This window comes from Curcuma longa, chromosome 1 (assembly GCF_044706935.1).
Source record: "Curcuma longa cultivar G26 ecotype Majalengka, Jawa Barat chromosome 1, ITB_CL_G26_1.1, whole genome shotgun sequence".
NCBI lineage: Eukaryota > Viridiplantae > Streptophyta > Magnoliopsida > Zingiberales > Zingiberaceae > Curcuma > Curcuma longa.
Genome location: NC_133861.1, coordinates 19,234,673 through 19,253,565, shown reverse-complemented (window position 1 = coordinate 19,253,565; position 18,893 = coordinate 19,234,673). Strand labels below are relative to the sequence as shown.

Here is an 18,893-nt window from a genome sequence, read left to right as displayed (position 1 = left end):
TAAATTTTAGATAATAAATTAAACAAGCATATAGAGGCTCATGGACGATTAAAGATCCAGCCATTGCTCCCCATCGATGTATCCCCTGTCAAGAAACGACTTCGCTTCCACGTAGCTGAGTGATCTTGCCCAGCCCACCTTCTCTCCCAACTCAGCACCTTCTCCCTTGCAGTTGAATTGCCCGAAGAACACTGTCCTGCAATGATTAATCAAACAACAAAGCGATTACACTACTCATTGATTCATCGAGTCTCCACTGGTATATTACTCATATTATATGTGAAATTATTACCCATTTAAGTTGAAATAAAAAAGAATATAATAGTTCTGATTACTGGATTCACAATAAATCAATCCATGCATGCATACCTTCTTCGTGATGCGTCTCCCCAGTCGCTCCACGCTTCAGGCAGCACGATGCCCTCCAATTGGCAATTGGAGTACACCACCGTCGCGTATCTCCCCCATGCTCTTCCCAGATACACCTTCCCTGTCCCACTCAGCTTGCAGTCGACGAAGGAGAAGCCGTAATTATCGGATGGGGAGTTCCTCTGCGATGCCGCCACTGCTCCATAGCTTTCTGCAATCGAGCGAAGGCTGCAACTCTGCTGCAAAACAACTTTTAAGATATCCTCTGCTTAATCCCTCACCATGGAGATCTGCTTTGTTTCTTTACCTGATACAAGGATCTGGCACTGCCAAAGATGATGTCGATGGAACCTTGGATGAAGCACTGGAAGAAATAATGCCGGCCGAGGTGGTCGAAGAGGGTGTCCTGAGATCCCAATATCCTGCAACGGTATAACATGGCTCTGTCTCCTGTCAGTCTCAGTGCCACTGCTTGCCCTCCCTCTTCCCCTGGTTTCGCAGCTGGAGCTGTGTTCTATTATCCCATCGCGTTCGAGCAATCAATGGAATAGCGCAAGGATGAACGAATTATGTGTGATTAACTTTATTACCTGAAAAGTAATTCCATTTGCACAGAAGAAGTCCGATTCTATGGCGACTGAAGCAGAGTCGTAGGTTCCGACAGCTTGGCCGTCGGAATACCGATCCGCTGCTCTTAAATGATAGGTGATCACTACTGTTTCTGAGCTACCCTTCCCTATGAATGAAATGTAAGGCTTTGTCTCAGGAACTACTACCTTCTCCCTGTGAAATTATGAACATAGTTATCCTTAAAATGCCAAGAAAGTTAATCAGACTAGCTAGATATTGAATCACCTGTAAACGCCCGGACTTACGAGAATCCTAACTCTGTTATTGTTACCGTCTGGGACCATGTCGACTGCCCCTTGCACGGTCTTTGAATCGCCTGAGCCGTCCTTGGAGACCCAAATGACTCTGCCGGAGATCCGATATTTGGCATCCGAATAGTACCTCGAGTGGTTTCTCACGTTCAAATCAGCCCATGAAATGTATCTCCGCCGTCCACGAAAGACCCGCGGCGATGGCGATCCCTGACAAATGGTTGCATGTCCGAGAAGAAGAACCAGGCAACAAGATACCGTGAAGAGATTATTGAGAGACGAGAGCGGCATGACTTGGATCAATTAAAGTAGTTGATCACAATCAAGCATGCAGCAACTTAGACCAATATTTATGCATATGCAATGACTTGTTGCGAGATATGTCAACCTCTCATTCTCTTGTTGCACTTGCACCTTCCTCCATCAACACCTAACTTGAAGAACATTAGTCGTTTGTATATACTCCTTTCTGGCCTCGCATTGCTTTAACAAAAAAATTAGGTGTTAGATGAGAAAACAAGGCACCAGCACTGCAGCACAGTTAGGTTCATATCCAACGTAGTTCTGAAAAATGTGTTTATATCAAACTCTGTTGACTTATTAAAGTAAATTCTACCATTTAGGTGGGAGATTTTCATCAGGTGTTGCATGGGTCAACCCTACTAAATCTCTTTCTACCCTCTCCTTTCCCTTTTTCCGTACTCCATTAGTGAAGTAAACAACTACTTCCCCTTCTCTTCTCAGCTTTTTTTCTCTCTTTCATTCACCCCTTCCCTTTTTCTTGCATGCTTTAGAGTAAACAATGTTAGAATCCTATGGTCGTCTAATGCTCCTTGAAAAGATCATATTAACACTATTTATTAGAATATATCAACTTAAATCACACAATTGTAATCTAAAATGATGCATCTAGAATGTGGAATAATCACCACCATAACGTCACATAACACGAAATCTTTTCATCTACTTCCATAGGATAAAAAAATTTCTCAATTCTCCGTAGACTTGTTTTTAATACAGTACTAAAGAAGAGTAGTAAAATAAAACCCTTAACGCCATATGCTTCTTAGAGATTAAAATTATTCAGAGAAGCCAAATCCTCTTCAATACAAGCTTCTTAGACTTTCACGGTCCCTACAATGTTCCACAAGGCATGCATCACCTAGATTTTAAATCATTTCATCTATGAGAAATTCATCGCAACTTTAATTATCATCATATAGAATCATATTGAAAATTGTTTAAATAAGTATTGTATATTTTACCACACACACACACAGGGTTTATTTGACATAACTAAACCTATTACGCTCAATGTGCTATTACTAGTTTGTCTGCACGGTTATATTGAGATGACAAACCCAATTCCAACTGCTAAAGTAATAACTAATTAATTATCAAAATTTACACCCTAAGCAAAAAATTCATAGAACTCTGACTGATCAGTCATATGAAACATATGCCAAAGCATAAACCTATGAATAAACATTTAGTAATGTATTTTCTTTAATTATATACATATTTTTTAAGTCTATACATTTCCTACTATTATAGTCCAAGTATATGGGCATATGATTGGTGAACCTAGCTAGGTCACAATATGCAATTGTATATATATCTATATTTTTCACATAATTTTGTTACTCCATATTTTTTCAAAGTATTTCATGGTTAACAATAGTTTTATATTACTTCTATTTAAATCAAATACGTAAAAATCATCTTTATTTATTAAGCAAAATGGGGATGTTTCATAATTTCAAAATAAAATTTCCCTAACTGTAACTGAAATTTCTTCATTAATTAAAGTAAATTTGTCTACCAAATATAAATATATCTGTCAATTAATTTTTCTAGAAAAACAATTCTTCACCAAGTCCCTTCCTCGGTAGCAAGTTACATGTGCATATATATTTTCTCGATCTTTTCAAAAAAGATGAAGAAAGTTGGGCTCATTTGTTTCTTTTATAAAGAACAAAGTTCAGTAGTTCCATCAATCTCAAAGGCATCTCAAAAAACAATTTAGAAATAAAACAAAATTAAGTCAGGCACCAATAATGCATCACTACTGCATTAATTAGATTAAAACGATCTAGACATTAAATGGAAGGCCAAGCAACAACAACATATGCATATGACGGCCACAATAACTAGAATTATGACTTCCTATGTTTGTACAATTGTTGGAAGTGGGATAGGTTTTGAAGGCATTGCAGGCACATGGAATGATATAAATGGCATTCACAAGGGACACCTTTAAATCATGACAATGACACCATCAAATTTCTCTAATATGAACAAACCACATTGCGTCTTCCAAACTTAGTCTCTACTCACTTCATTCATTCATTCATCCATCCATCCATCTACCCTTGCATTAATCCTCAAGTTACCATATTTTTCACTATAATTAAGTGAAGCAAATTCGACTTCTTCACTAATCGTAGGAAAGTAGATGAAGTAGGGAAGAAGATCATGGAAGAGGATTAAGGAAGAGGCTCAGTATATGTAGAGTTCTTGAAGGTTAATTTTCTCCCAGCCAAAGATGAGACGTTACAATCTTGGGTGCATGATAGCGAGATGAGGTCAGAGGAATATTGAAAGGAAAAAACAAAGAAAGATTTAAACCAAGTGACTAAGAAAGAAGGAAAAGGACAATGGAGTCCCCCCTCTATGGCTTGCTCTCCTTCATCTACACCATATTTTTTGAGTGCAACCCATGCCAAAGTCTCAGTCACAGCACTTCCCCTCCATTAATTGGACTACTCTTTCTTTCCATGTCCCTTTCCTCTTTCTCTCTCATGATGCTGCCCATGAAAGCTGATGCTGATGGCAATGGATGCCGCACTTAATTGCATTGCCAATCCTCATTCATTTGCTGGCCTGGGCACTCTAAGTGTTTGCGTTGGACCATCGATTGAGAAAAAAGAGATCAGTGAGGTGAGAAAAAGTGGAGAAGGTTAACAAGTTTTGCAAGCCCTGTAAATTCATTTCCTTTATTCTTCAGGCCAAGAAGATTAAGGATATCTGGAAAACTTCTTGTTGCAGTTTCCGTTTATCTTTTCTCCTCAAGATTTCTTATTTCTGTCGCCCACGACTTTCCTCCTCCTCCAGGGCTTCTCCCGTAAGAAAAAGAACAAATTTTGGCATCATATATCAAATTTGTTCTCTCCAATCTAATACATGCTTGCGTTTTTTTTTCTTTTTTATTGGTTTTTGTTCTTTGTAATTTGCTAGAGGTCGGCAACCTGGAGCCACCACCGGCAACGGCGGCAGCGGCGAAGATGGGCCGTGGGAAGATCGAGATAAAGCGGATTGAGAACACGACCAACAGGCAGGTCACCTTCTGCAAACGGCGAAACGGCCTGCTCAAGAAGGCCTATGAATTGTCAGTCCTGTGTGACGCTGAGGTTGCCCTCGTCGTCTTCTCCAGCCGAGGCCGCCTCTACGAATACGCCACCAACAGGTGACGGATCCCCTTTCACTGGTTTAGTTTTAATTCTCTCAAGCAATTCGACAAATAGTTAGACAACAAACTTGCGCAGCATTTAGATATTTCTCACCCCCTATATCCGGCCGTAGGTTCAATTAAAGCATCTTTTTTACTTGGTTGGAACTTTAGTTCTTTTTCTGGTTTTGGTTTCTGGAGCTGAGATCTGCACTGGTTAGTGTTAGATCTTGCAGGATGAAGGCCATGTTTATATAGATCGCTCCAAATTTGGTGATCTTTCTCTACATGAAAGTTTTGTCTCTTGCTTCCCCTTCGAATGCTTTGATGGGCGGAAGAATGGATCCACGGAGCCCGGAGGGAGGAGAAGCTACAACAGTTAACTTTGATCAGGTAGAGTAGGAACAGTAGAAAGGTCGAGTCTTTGTTATTGGATGAGTGACTTGTGTTTTGTATTAGTAATAGTATCGCCTCCTCCGTTCCACCCACCTTTTTTGCTTGATCATGCAAACTTTGCCATTTCCTCTCTTTCTCCTTCTTTATTCCTGTTGTTGCTTGCTGCTCCTCCTCCTCCTAACTCCATGAGCAAAGAAAAGGTGGACGCCGAGAGCTGTCACGCTCTCATTAGTTCGTTCCTTAGAAGAGAAGGACCAGGGAGCTCTCACAGACGTCAGAACTCGCTCTGTTTACATTACAACTGTTAATCCTCACGAGTGACCTATGGTTCCTCTTCTAATTGTTTTCTATAATAAATCAATACTACTTAATTATGCAACTGGGCAAGCAGAGAGTAGTGCAGTACGGAATTGGCGCAGAAGACTGAGGAGCCAATGGGGTGAACGTACTGCGCGTTGGCTTTGCATAGGGAGTATAAAAAGCGAGCCAAGGTTGGAAGAAGCATCAGCAGAAGGAAGGGCGAGGAGCAGCGACCGCAAGAACCCCGCAGAGAGAGTGTGCGGGTAAAAGAAGGCATCGGGGTAATTGCACCAGGGGTAAAGGGACGGTAGCCATGGCAGCTCGGCAGAGGGAAGATGGCCAATCATGCGTGGGATCGAGTGCCACCGTGGCAGAGAGGACCAATGGCATCCTCGAGGAAACTAAGGTTGGAGCAAAGATCAGCGTGAGGACAGGAGACAATAAGAGGCCTCGGAAATAGGCGCACCACAGTCGTCTGCTCCTGCTTTATCAATTAACACTTGGAACTAACCTTCCCTCCTTTCCTGCCTCTGCATTTGGCGCGATCGAAACTCTGTTTTGTCACTTTATGATAAAAAAGATAGTCCATGAGTTGAAATTTTACATAGTATTACTTAATTATTTTCGTATTTAATACGACAAGACATTTTGGAGATTGATGCCCGGCCTCGTGACTGTGTTAGAGAATCTTGTGGATTGCACAGCTCTGTTGCCCATGAGACATTCAGCCTTGTGGCTTTATTCAGAGCCTTACAACTTTGTGCCCTTACTTGAAAAGATATCTGAAAATCCAGATTTGACATCCTTGTTGTCTCTCGTCTCCACTTTGTGGCTTTTTATTGTTGTTCAGCTTGTTGCACATGAGATATTAAACTGTATACAGATAGCTGGAGATCTTGCCATTGCATGTATACCTTTCAACTCTTGATAGCTTGCTTAGATTTTCTATATAGAAGTTCAAGGATGTGGAGTACTTCCATCTGCTGTGTTAACATATTTTATCACACTGCAAGTTACAAGTTTGCATGCCTCATAATCACTGCGCTCAGAATACATTTATATCGTTAATGATGGCTACTTAGTGTGATTTTCTTGATCATTAGTATGATTTATGATCATGAATCCACTGTGTTGAAGGAATGGCTGACTCCAGTTTGTTTCTTTTTGCCATCAAAGTGTCATACACTAACCTACGTTGGCTATTGATTTACATGTTTGAAATTATGATTTTTTAGGGTTTACATTCAGCACTAATACTCAAATTATATTACTCAGATTTTTAGATGGTTCATAGAATTGAGCTCCATATATTGCATCTGAAATTATTCGCTAGCTGCAGTTAGTGGTTTCTCTACAATATCATAATTTTATCTCATTTGGATACAGAATCATTGATATCTTTTTAAGAGATGATTTTGGGAAATGGGATTAATTATGAGTAGAGTTTAATTTTTTTCATGAGAAACTATTTACTTTTTTTATTAGATTTTCGTTGTTGACATTTTGATTTTAGAAAGCTATAAAATTTTCATTGTTTATGATAATGATTAAGCTAAACTACCTTAAAATCTTAAATTGCTCACCCAAAATAACTTGCAACTTAAATATTTATTTATGTAAGCATAAAACTTTGTTCTATTGCAGTGTCAAAGCAACTATCGAGAGGTACAAGAAAGCATGTAATGAGACCACCAACAATGGATTTGTTTCAGAAGCTAATGCTCAGGTAATCTATTTCTTTGTCCGGCCGCGTTACTTAATAAACTTGCATCAGTGTTCTCGCTAACAAAAAATCTAAAATGCCCATAATCAAAAAATCTATATGGAATTTTTAGAACAAAATGAAGCATATTCATTGATATGCTTTGCTTGATATATTCATATTTGAAGTTGATGCACAAATTTGATACAGTCTAATGACAGTAAGAAAAGGTATCATATATGTGATTCCAACAATTTATATACATTAAGATAACAATATGATATTCATATAATAGAGATAATTATATCTGGTTGTCATATATGTTTCAGTAGAAGTTTCACAACTAAGACAAATGAAATTTACTAGTTTATCTTCTTAATTTATTTTATCCGATAAAAACCATAATCCAAAGTACCATAGATCATAATCCAAGTAAATGAAATTCAATATTGAATTGATCGGCATGACACCACTAATTTCACCTGTGTAATGCATGTCAATTGTGCCAATGAATATTATACTGAACTAACCCATATCAAAAAATTTAAAATAAAATTTATTTTTAAAAAAAATTAATTGAACATGTAGTGATCTTATTTTTAATAAATTAAGTTAAATAAGATGATGGAAGTAAAACTTGCATAAGCGCTTCTTATGTACATTGAAATAAAAAATAGTAAATATGGTTTTTAATTCAGCTATCTAATTAATATAATTTCAATAAAAGTTAAAAAAAATGAATAAATTTTATTTAAATTCATGTGAATACACCTTAAAACATTTAAACGATTAAATCTCACTATAGTATATAGCTAATAAAATTTTAATTCAATATATTATCTAATATTAATAATCTAAATTAAGTAAAAAGTATTAAGTGAGTAAAATTTTCTGAAGTAATATCAGCACATTTTCAGTGTGTCATAATCTAAATGTTGCAAAATCATAACTATACCATTTTATTCGGAGATTGAAACTGTAACACAAAAGGAACTATGTATTTTGTAACCTGTTTGTCAACAAGCTTACACATGGGAGATTTCTCATCCCAGTATTACTTTCTGTATTATTTTATTCAACCAGTTTATTGATAATGATCACAATGCGTTGTTGAAGTGAAAATTTTGAAAGATATCAGATTGGCTAATTGAAGAACTTGCATTGAATGAGAAGAAGCTAAATCTACTTTTAGAACAATGTAAACAATAAAGGAGCATGATACGGAAGGGAGATGGAGCAACTAAACCAATTTAATAATTCCAAAGTACTAACAAAACAATATAAAAGAGTCTGTGGACAGAGTAAATTTAACTAGAGTAGATAGAATGGATTGATCTAGTCTTCTTATTGTTAACACAAGGTTTTAATTATAGGGTTGAAGTTCTATGTTGGCTTGTAAAAACCTTTAGGACTAGCTTAAACCCTAACCATCACTTCCATGTATAGACAAAAAAAATTCTCTTTTATAATCTCCTAATTGATCGCGTTATGAATTTTCAATACATCTATGAAGTTAGCTTCATCAACAAACAACAACAGAAGTCAATTGATTAACAAACTCAAATATATATCCTAGGAATTAAAACACCTTGTCTCTAGAATTGAATCAAGATATATCAAGCAAACAGAATTTTATTTTCACGTTCTCAGGCAAAATGTCATAGGTTAAGGCCAAATAATCAAAAGAGACTTTGTAAGCCTCTATTCACGGTGTCAAACGATTTGTTACAACATTCTTCATAATAGCCCCACTAACTTGGAGGGATTAATTGTCGAGAACAATACAGATCAAGAGAAATTTTATTTCACTTCCCAAAGTTCACTTTCATTTTTAAAATGCTCATAAAGTTTATAGATATCAAAGTATCCCTCTAAAGTTTTAATATTGATAATGTCATTTGACCCTGACAATATGAGAATGCTAATTTATTCAATCCAATAATGATATGATAGAGATCTTCAAATCTAATACAATGATACCACATGTCTAACGATGTAAATGATTTAGGGATAAAATGATGAGTTTAATAACACTAAGATTTTGTTTAAAAAAAAGAGAGTATTAAGGAGAGTGAAATGAATTTTTATCTATGTAATTCACAAGTGGCATTATGTTTTTTCTTTTTTGAGCTCCATGTTTAGGGGGTTAATTATAGTCTAATACATCAAAGTCATTATAGGTTGATGACTTACAACAATACTTAAAGACCAAGATCAAGCAGCATTTGAAAATACCTTACACAGCTAACATAATTTCACACATTTTTTGAATATGGATTTACTACTTATAGTGTCATTGTATGAAAATGATCTGGGTTTGTATTCTATAATATTTAGGTAATAACTCATTCATGTGATGAACTAACTTAACATAATTAATATCCTATAACTAAAATATCTAAAATAGAATTAAATCCATGATATATATGACTAATAACTCTAATAACTTAATAATTCCCACACTGTTATTTAATTTGATTGCATAAAAACTAAGTGAGCTCAACTTGATAAGAATCTCAAATAATGTTATGAGTAGATAATGGTTGTTATTTATGAATTAAATTTATAAATAATTTCTACATAACCTCAAAGAATTTTTAATAACAACCCTAACATTTGTTCACTATATATATATAGCGTTGCTTACAAAGTAATATCTTTTTCAATTCGGTCTTATAAAATTTGTATTTCTTCCAGTTCGATTGAAGTTGCTAGCTTGTTTACACATTTGATATATAATTTATAGTATTTCTATAGGATTTGAGCTTTAGGCATTATTAGCAACTTAAGTTTCAAGTATCTATACATAAGTAGAATAGATTTAGTTTTCATGACTAATTATATACATAAAGTACAAAATTGATTGAGTTTTGTTGCATTAATACATGTTAGTTAAATTTGTAATTAAATCATTATTTGTTTGGCTACAATTAGTTATATAATAGCTCCATAAATTATGAACTAACTACATAAAATTCATGGTGTAATTTCGAGCTCATGTATGAATACTTGTGACTAGATCTAATATAATTGAGCTTGATAATGAGCAAGGAAACTCTAATATGATCCTTCACCATAATTTTTTTTTTTAAGTTAGGGTAGACAGAACACCTCTAGTACTAATCATAGTTTCAATAGATAATAATTAAAAAATAAATTAAGATGACAATAATATCTGCACATATATTTCTTCATAAGCAATAATCTACCAAACAATAATATATCTGCACATATATTTAATTTATAAATCTGCACAATAATATCTGTGTATGTGCACAATGTGCTAAAATAATAAGTTTATAGATATACCAAACAAGTTTACTCATCATTTACTCAAGAGCTTCATTTATAGATATTACTAAGTTAAACTTTTTAGTGGTCAAACTAGTTTATTTACTTTCTCAAACATAAATATGTTCAACTTATTATTATTATTATTTTCATGTTGAACAAGTTGAAGTCTTTAAAAGTAATGAGTTTTCAAAAGAATTTTTAACAAGAACTTTAGTAGGAGAGATTTATGGGAAATAATAAAATTATAAAATTTAAATTATTAATTTTTAAAATTTAATTTATTTAATTTATCAAGATGACTTTGACGTGCTAATTTAAGGTTGTCAAGCTAAGAAAGCTAAGCTATTTAGGAAGGTTGAGTTGTTGAGTACCTGAGTCTACTAAGTGCCCAAGCCTCTGAGTGTTGAGTAAGTCGAGCTGTCGAGTCATCAAGTGTCGAGTAGACCAAGTTAATTGAGTGATTAAGTTGTTGGGTGTCAAGTGGGCTGAGCTGATTGAGTAACTGAGTTGTCAAGTGGGCCGAGTTGATCAAGTGTCTGAGATGTCGAGTGCCGCGAACAAGTCGATCGATAGAGGTGTGCAGAGCATTGTCAGGACTTGTATTAAATACAATTTCTATAAAATAGATTTGTTACATCCAAGGATGCTTGAAGGTTTTGTTGGATGTCTGTTTCCCAAAATATAAAAACTCAACCACATTTACAATTAAGCATAAGTTGTAGTGACAAATGAAAATTGTACCTAGATGTTATCACCGGGAAAGCAAAAAGTTTCATGTAGGTCTACTTGATATTCACTACTTTATGCTTGAGGTTGGAGCCTCGTTATATATGCTCGATACCTCGGTAACATTAAATCTGTCAATTAATAGTCGAGTAAGGGTCGTTCATTGCCTTTGCTCACTCGGATTGAAATACCAACATCAGGCCATCAATGGTTAGTCGTTACGGTCTAGGCGGTTACAAGTCGACTATTAATGTCTATTCATTTCAGACTTGATCATTAATGTACACGTTATATACTTGAGCATGTAGAAAAATTAATCGGAGTGCAAAATGTTAGGAGATCTGTTTGGATAATTTTTATCCTGATCAGTATTCCAACATTCGACATATGCAGTGTTCACAAATGAATTAATTGAGTTTCGTGCAATCCGGGTTCTGAATCTACACCCCTACAAGTGCATGCATGAGAGAACTTCTTGTCCATATATGTTCACAATATCAAAGATTATGATTTAATATAAATCTGCTTTCCTATCATAAAATTTTTAATTTGGGATTAAACTCCCAAACACATTAGAATCTTTTTTAAAATATATTTTCATTCATTTTTTCAATTAGTGTCATAAAGCCACATCACAGACGAATCAATTGAGTTTAGTGCAATCCGAATCTTGAATCTATACCTCTACGGTGTATGCGTGAGAGAGAACTTCTCATTCATGTATGTTTACAATATCAAAGATTATGATTTAATATAAATCAACTTTCATATCATAAAATTTTCAATTTGTGATTAAACTTCCAAATACATTAGAATCTTGTTTTAAAATCCATTTTCATTCATTTTCCCAACACTTTAGTGTCATAAAGCCATAAAATCCAAGGGTCACTTTTTCTATATAGCAAGTAAAGATTTGAAAGTTCTCCTAGCTATATATCTTTATATCAGATAGAACAATAAAAACAAATGCTTATGTTGCAACGACCCATCTGAAAATAAACACACGCAAAGTAAATAATACAATTCTTGACCTAACGTTTCGTGGAATACATGCATACATATATATTTGCTTTTGTTAATTAGCCATTTAATGATTGATACATCGTCTGCTTTCAGTATTACCAGCAAGAAGCGTCGAAACTACGACAACAAATCAACAGCATACAGAGCACAAACAGGTATCACTGCAATCACAAGCAAAAAAATTACATCCCTCGTTAACATGCAGTAGGCTCTTCTTAAAAGGAAATCCTAATTTTTCAGGAATCTGATGGGCGAGTCCCTTGATTCCATGAACATAAGGGACCTTAAGCAGCTCGAGAGTAGGTTGGAGAAAGGAATAACCAAAATAAGATCTAAAAAGGTGTACATAATATATAGCTCTTTTTCAACTTCACTGTTCATTCTACTTACTTTGATTCCATGTTTCAGAATGACTTGCTGTTTGCTGAAATTGAGTACATGCAGAGAAGAGTAAGGATAGCGTATCCTAACATCGACTGTGAAATTTCTTCTTACCTATTACTTCTCTTATTTTTATGTTTTTTCTTTCTCTTTATTACTTAGGAGATTGAACTGCAGAATGACAATATGTTTTTAAGGAACAAGGTACTCCCACTAAGCTCCTCTTTTATATTTTTGCATGAGTACTTGACAACTTGTGAAATAGTTCTAGATAGCATTGCATTCTTTGCCCTATTTCATCCACTCAGTAATATGTTAAATATTTCCTCTTATATGATTAATGTTATTAATTGTTGCATACTTAACAGTAGATTATGATTCCAACAAGCTCATGAAGAATTGACTGTGTACAGATAGCTGAGAATGAGAGGGTTCACCTACAGATGAATTTGCTGCCGACGGCGGCAACGGCTGAATACGAGATGATGCCTCAATTGCCTCCATTTGATTCAAGGAACTTCCTCGAGGTGAACTTAATGCAGCAGAACCAACATTACAGTCAGCAACAAAGGACAGCCCTTCAGCTGGGGTGAGCAACAAATTAAGCTCGATCGCCAAATTAAATCTTTCAAGAACTGGTTTGCTTTTTCATGACAAACGCATTAATGGTTTTGCTTACAAAATTCAGTTTGATCAAATTATTCATCGACTTTATTCTGGGCTTGCAGATGAGATGATAAAAGATGGATTTCTGATCACGCTGAAGGAAAACACGTTTCTAAGGATAAGCCTTTCCAACTTTTGTCGTACGTGTGTTGAATAACTCCTGTTACTGTTATTTATACTGTCCTACACAATTAAGACTAATTTAGTGCATCATGCTGCAATATGGTATCGTTTTATGCTGGAAAAACAAAATCAAATCTCATTTGCTCTGTCATATGTTTTTTCTGAAGGAAAATTTCAGGTCATAAAGTAATATATCTGTACCTGTCTTTGCTTTAAGTTGTCTTAATTATTGGAACAATCTCTGCCAAATTCAAACGCTCAAGGATCTTGGAAAAGAAATGAATACGCAGTAAAATAGACTCCAGGCATGGCGAATTGCATGCTGGGAAGAAGCATTTATAATCGTCGTATTAATTCCTCCATGATACCGATCGATCTATCTGCTTATTCTTATATAAATTATCAACCAAAATGACTTTAATTGTCGTCCAACTCATGCATGCCACTTTGAGAAGAGTGCCTTGACCATGGGTGAGAGCCTATAGTAGACATGCTGAGTGCTAGCTGAAGATGAACAGTGGCTTGCAGTCAGCAATGAGCTGCAGGAATTGAGTTGATTTAATCCTCCAAATATCCAATTATCTCTAACAATTGAGTTGATTTTTTTTAATAACATCACCAAGTAAAGTATAAACGTATCCTAAAAAATGCCATTAATAGAGCTGTTTTCATGTTTTTTATATTTACAACATATTTAAAATTTAAATGAATTAAGCAGCGACTCAGAGTGAGTGACCACAAAGTGGTCGTACAACTTTACCGTTGAGTTGAGTCAAGGCTCTCTGTTGACTTTATATTTACAGAACATAATAAAAATGATACAATGTAATTTTTTTCATCAATATATTTTTTAACTTACAAACTCAATACTGCATTTAGTTCAAAACTAAAATATTAAAAGAAAATAAACAATTCAAAACAAATTAAGCTGACTTTTGTACAAAATTAAATAAGTCATTCTTTGTTAACATTCAAATGATTACGTAATTTTTTGGGTTGAATTCATCCTTTATTTTAATAAAAGATTAAAAAAAAATCTCAATATTAATATTTTTGTTTGCAGTGCAGCTGGAGTTGGACCTAGGGAATTGACATATTCGACAGAGGAATAATAATAAAACAAAATAAGAGATAGAGCATCATTACAAGATTATTTTGTATTGGAGAATGCATTTATTGTCGTTGAAGGAGAGCACAGTCAAAAAGGGGCGCGCGCAATTACAATTTTGGGAACGTCAAAGCGCAAACAAGTCACGAGAATCGAAATGACCATGCAAATCAGCATCATATCGGCTACCGGGCCCACATCCAAATTACTAACTAGATGCACAAAAGGAAAGGAGCTCAACCTGTCTGACCTGGCTAAATGGTCCGTCTCCTTCCCATATATATAAACGACAACCATGGCGATAGAATTCATCTATCTCAGTGCAAAGGCAGCAACAGAGAGAAGAGATATTAAAGGAGGGTGAAGGGGGGAGAACCACAAGTGAAAGAGCTCGTAATTATTGTTTAATCAGAGACAGACGTGGGCCATTGTCATTTGAAATCGTAGCAGAAGGTCGCTTTGTAGCCTTTATATCTTATCTTCCTCTCTACTCCATTCCATCTCCTCCAGCTCAATCTCCCTTTCGATGTCTCTGTTTTCACGAACTCAAAATCGTGCTGTCGTATGTTATCGCTGGTAAATCTTGCAACTTTATAGCAGTTTGATGCTTCTATCGTTCGGTTCGCCTTGAAGCTTCTGAAATTGTTCTCTTCTTCTTCTTTCTTTCTTTTTACAATGATTTATGCTGCTTGACGAGGCTGGTGATCAGCTGTTTGCCATGCTTGATGAAGAGTCTCTGTGTTATTACCTTCCCTGATTCAGTGTTTTGTGTCCAATTCGCATGGAGAGGAGCTTAGAAATTTCATCAAAAAGATAGCTTTTTTTTGGCTTCAATAGCGCCAGAAGGAGACAGTGAGATGGATAACCAAAAAGAGAGCCTTTTGGCATTAATGGTGGAGCCTCCAAACTCTACGGAGGCGGAAAGGAGCGCCAATTCCATGTCTTCCCACTCCCCTGCGTCCTCCTCTTCCTCCCCGCCTCTGTCGAGCAAGGGCGGTGGCGAAGGTGCCGGCGCCGCCAGGCCCGCCACGAAACGGCGGCGCCGCCAGAGCGACCACCCGGTGTACCGCGGCGTCCGGATGCGGAACTGGGGGAAGTGGGTGTCGGAGATCCGTGAGCCGCGCAAGAAGTCGCGAATCTGGCTGGGCACGTTCCCAACTCCGGAGATGGCGGCGCGGGCTCACGACGCGGCCGCCCTGAGCGTCAAGGGCGCCGCCGCGGTGCTCAACTTCCCGGAGCTCGCCGGCTTGCTCCCCCGCCCCGCCACGCTCTCCCCTCGCGACGTCCAGGCCGCGGCCGCCAAGGCCGCTGCGATGGATCCCGGCGCCGGCGCCAGCGCCGGAGTGGAGTTACCGGCAGACTGCGACGACCTGGGCCAGATCGTCGAGCTGCCACCGCTGGGCGAAGGGTTCCGCATCCTCGACTCGGCCGATTCCGGCAGCGAATTCCTCTTCGACTCGTGGGGGTGGTGGCTCCCGTGGACGGAGACCGCGGATCTTTCGTGGACCCCGGCCGATACTTTTCCTCCGACCAGCTTCGAAGCTCTTCCATGGAAATAAATATTTATCATCATCGACTCTTCTTCCTCCTTACGCCTTTCAAAATTTTCCATTTGGGCTCCTTTTTCTTTGCTTTTAATTTTATTTTCGTTTCTTCTATGTAGATAAATTTTTGTTTTTTCTTCTTTCTAGTCCCAATTACTTTTTAAAATAATTTCTTTGCAACAAAATCAGGTGACAATATATATTTTGGGGAAGTTGTGGAGAAGAATTTAAGTACTATAGAAATTTATTGAAGAATTAAACTAAGGACTCTTTTTTTTTTTTGTATAAATCTGAAGAACTCCTTTTCTTCAGATTGTTTCCCCAAGGAAATTGTGAAGTTAACATTTTTTAAATTTCTAATTACTATAAAAAATCTAAACGAAGAACCTTTTTTTCCTTTTTGTTTTATCCGTCGAAAATTGGAAAAAAAAGAAAATGTTTTTCTTTTAATTTATCAAAACACAACTCTCGTCATTGTATCTATATACTTCAGATTTTTTCCCCATTGAAACACATTAGTCGAGTATAAAATCATTTTTGATCATCACAAGTTATTTAAATATTACTAAAATAGAAAGGTAAATAATTATGTAATTTAGACCAAAATAATTTTATTCATAAAAAAAATCAAACAAAAATATTACGACAAACCCGTTGAAAAATGTAAATACATGACAACACAAATGGAGAATGTATAATAAGAATTAAAAAACACTTTTTTTGGTAAGATTAAAATATTATCCAGTAAATTATATATATATTTTTATAAATGTGAAGAAAATCTTCTATTTGAATCACAAACAATAAAGTTAAATTATTTTAAACATTGTGATTGTACGAATTAAAACAATGGCGTCCTTTTCAATGGCCATAATATAATCAAAAAATTGCCATCAGAACAGCGATGACTCACTGGCGATTGCCCAGCCTCAGTGGCAAATAATTAATTATTATTTTAAAAAAAAGGAAAAAGAAGTCGACACAGTGATAAAAAAAGAAAAAAATTTCTTGAGTTTTTTTTATTTCATTTTTTGTTTTCATGTTGGTGCTAAAATTAATTCCATCTCACCCACCACCAAGATGGTCCAACAGTAACCAAACGGACTATTCTAATATAAAAGAATTCTCTTTTTAGCCTATAATTAGCGACTATTGCGGCTGGCATTTTTTTTTCCCATGTCTCATGTGAAAGAATGTTTTTATTTTTAAAATATGTATTTTTTATTAAAAAACGTTTAATATAGTATTTTATAATATCTATAATAAAATTTGATAGTACATAGATGATTTAGTGTTTAAGATTTATGTAGAAATTAATTCATTCATTGGAATATTTCTACGCAAAGAGATCCTTCTCCACTAATCTATATTTAAAAATTTATAAAAAACGAAATGCTCATTATAATATTTTATCTTTATTAGTAAAAAATTGTAAATATTGATTTATTTGGGGTTCACTTATACGAGCTTACAAATTATAGTCATTTGGATCCCACAAAATGCCGGCTCTCGTTTGCATACCGAGCAATAAATATACAAATGGATAGAGAAATGTGATAGAAACATGTGCAACTTGCCGTATACAACATGTATTCAAATATAAATATGTGTTTTATTTTTGCCACGTGTTGTGGAAATTGATACGTCAAAGATTGTTGGTGAACAGGAGGAAAAAAAATCAAAATAAATAGTCTTTTCAATTTTCATAATTAGTTCCTTTCTCAAAGAATAAAAACAAGTTCATATCAATTCGGTGAGAGAAATATAATAAATGAATAGCGAAAGGATGTTCTGTATTCAAGGGTGATAATATGAAAAGGATCTACGTACTTATCAAAACGACCTGATGTTCAATAATATAATGATTTTCAGATTGAACCGATTACGGGAAATAATACAGATTACGCTATTCATCCACGTCACTAGACTATTATGGGTTTTATAAATCTATTACAAAATGCACCTACTCATAATCAAACTTACAAAATTTAGAAGACAAAAAAAGCGAGGAGTTAATTATCAGTATGTGGAGAGGATTGTTGATCTTTACAACATATAATTATAATTTTGAAATTAATTTACCCCACTAATGATATATGTGTAATTGATGTTTAATGAATTTTTTGTTTGTTCTTCTGTAATTTATACTGTCAAAAAGAAAGAAAAAAATACAATCCACATGACTCAAAAGTACTTATGGGAGTAAACAATGGCAGAGATAGTAGTGTCAGTAATTCATTTATAACAAAAAAAATTCATATAATGATTTATATATTGAGAATTAGATCTGTTCTAATCCACGAGATGAGAAAATATACTATTTTTTTTATAGAACAAGCAAACTATAGTGTTGAGGACCGCTGACAATAATTAGTGCTGTTGAGTTGTAAGCATGACCTGTAGGTTAGAAATTAAGTCTCTCCTAACGGCCTTTAATCGGAGCCATTAATATCCACTAAATATTCCAAATCAATTGAGAGGGAGAAATGGGTCCCTCTAAAGATATCCTAGAGATTTTGCACGAATGATTCGACCACTGTCGTTGATTTAAATATAATATTAAAAAATGGGCTCTGGAAAAGAATGAACTTGACATTTTTTTTTAATCCAACAAACTGTTGAAACTCATGTTAATTAAAAAAATATGATTTAATAAAAATCGCATTCATAACTTTATTATTTGATATAGATAGTTTTAAACCTCTTATGTATTTTTTTCTAACTTATATTTTAGTTTTGTAATTTATAATTTAAATATATTTTATTATCCATGATTATTTGAGAAGTTATTTAAATAACCAGCTTATTTATTATTTGTTAAATTTATCGTATACAATCTATATATCCGATACTTTTAAAATCATTAATTTATCACTGCAACTTTAATAAGTTTATCACATTTTTAAAATAATTAATATATCTACATACTATA

General features: G+C 35.1%; 3 protein-coding genes across 3 annotated transcripts; 2 read left to right on the top strand and 1 right to left on the bottom strand.

Annotated features, from left to right (window-relative positions):
* Positions 1-48: 48 nt before the first annotated feature.
* Positions 49-1,541, bottom strand: LOC141828553 (pectinesterase QRT1-like). Its single transcript, XM_074716036.1, has 5 exons — positions 1,225-1,541; positions 960-1,152; positions 677-883; positions 370-605; positions 49-196 (listed from the first exon to the last, which is right to left on the bottom strand). The coding sequence occupies exons 1-5, from the start codon at positions 1,539-1,541 to the stop codon at positions 49-51; spliced, it is 1,101 nt and encodes a 366-aa protein (XP_074572137.1).
* Positions 1,542-4,140: 2,599 nt separating this feature from the next.
* On the top strand, positions 4,141-13,396 carry LOC141821644 (agamous-like MADS-box protein MADS1). Its single transcript, XM_074709012.1, is given in 10 exon segments — positions 4,141-4,190; positions 4,299-4,374; positions 4,488-4,716; positions 7,039-7,120; positions 12,233-12,294; positions 12,380-12,531; positions 12,534-12,589; positions 12,683-12,724; positions 12,934-13,109; positions 13,249-13,396. Coding segments are annotated over 8 exon segments (756 nt in total). The 5' UTR covers positions 4,141-4,190; positions 4,299-4,374; positions 4,488-4,534; the 3' UTR covers positions 13,253-13,396.
* Positions 13,397-14,750: 1,354 nt separating this feature from the next.
* On the top strand, positions 14,751-16,233 carry LOC141830769 (dehydration-responsive element-binding protein 3-like). Its single transcript, XM_074718198.1, has one exon. The coding sequence runs from the start codon at positions 15,275-15,277 to the stop codon at positions 15,974-15,976; it is 702 nt and encodes a 233-aa protein (XP_074574299.1). The 5' UTR covers positions 14,751-15,274; the 3' UTR covers positions 15,977-16,233.
* The last annotated feature ends 2,660 nt before the right edge of the window (positions 16,234-18,893 follow it).

Bases quoted from the DNA above. Each gene is read 5' to 3' on its own strand.
- LOC141828553 (XM_074716036.1), bottom strand. From the start codon at position 1,541: ATGCCGCTCTCGTCTCTCAATAATCTCTTCACGGTATCTTGTTGCCTG. The intron at 1,153-1,224 runs GTGATTCAATAT...ATAATTTCACAG, and splicing joins GTAAGTCCGGGCGTTTACAG to GGAGAAGGTAGTAGTTCCTG. The intron at 606-676 runs GTAAAGAAACAA...GTTTTGCAGCAG, and splicing joins GTGCCAGATCCTTGTATCAG to AGTTGCAGCCTTCGCTCGAT.
- LOC141830769 (XM_074718198.1), top strand. From the start codon at position 15,275: ATGGATAACCAAAAAGAGAGCCTTTTGGCATTAATGGTGGAGCCTCCA.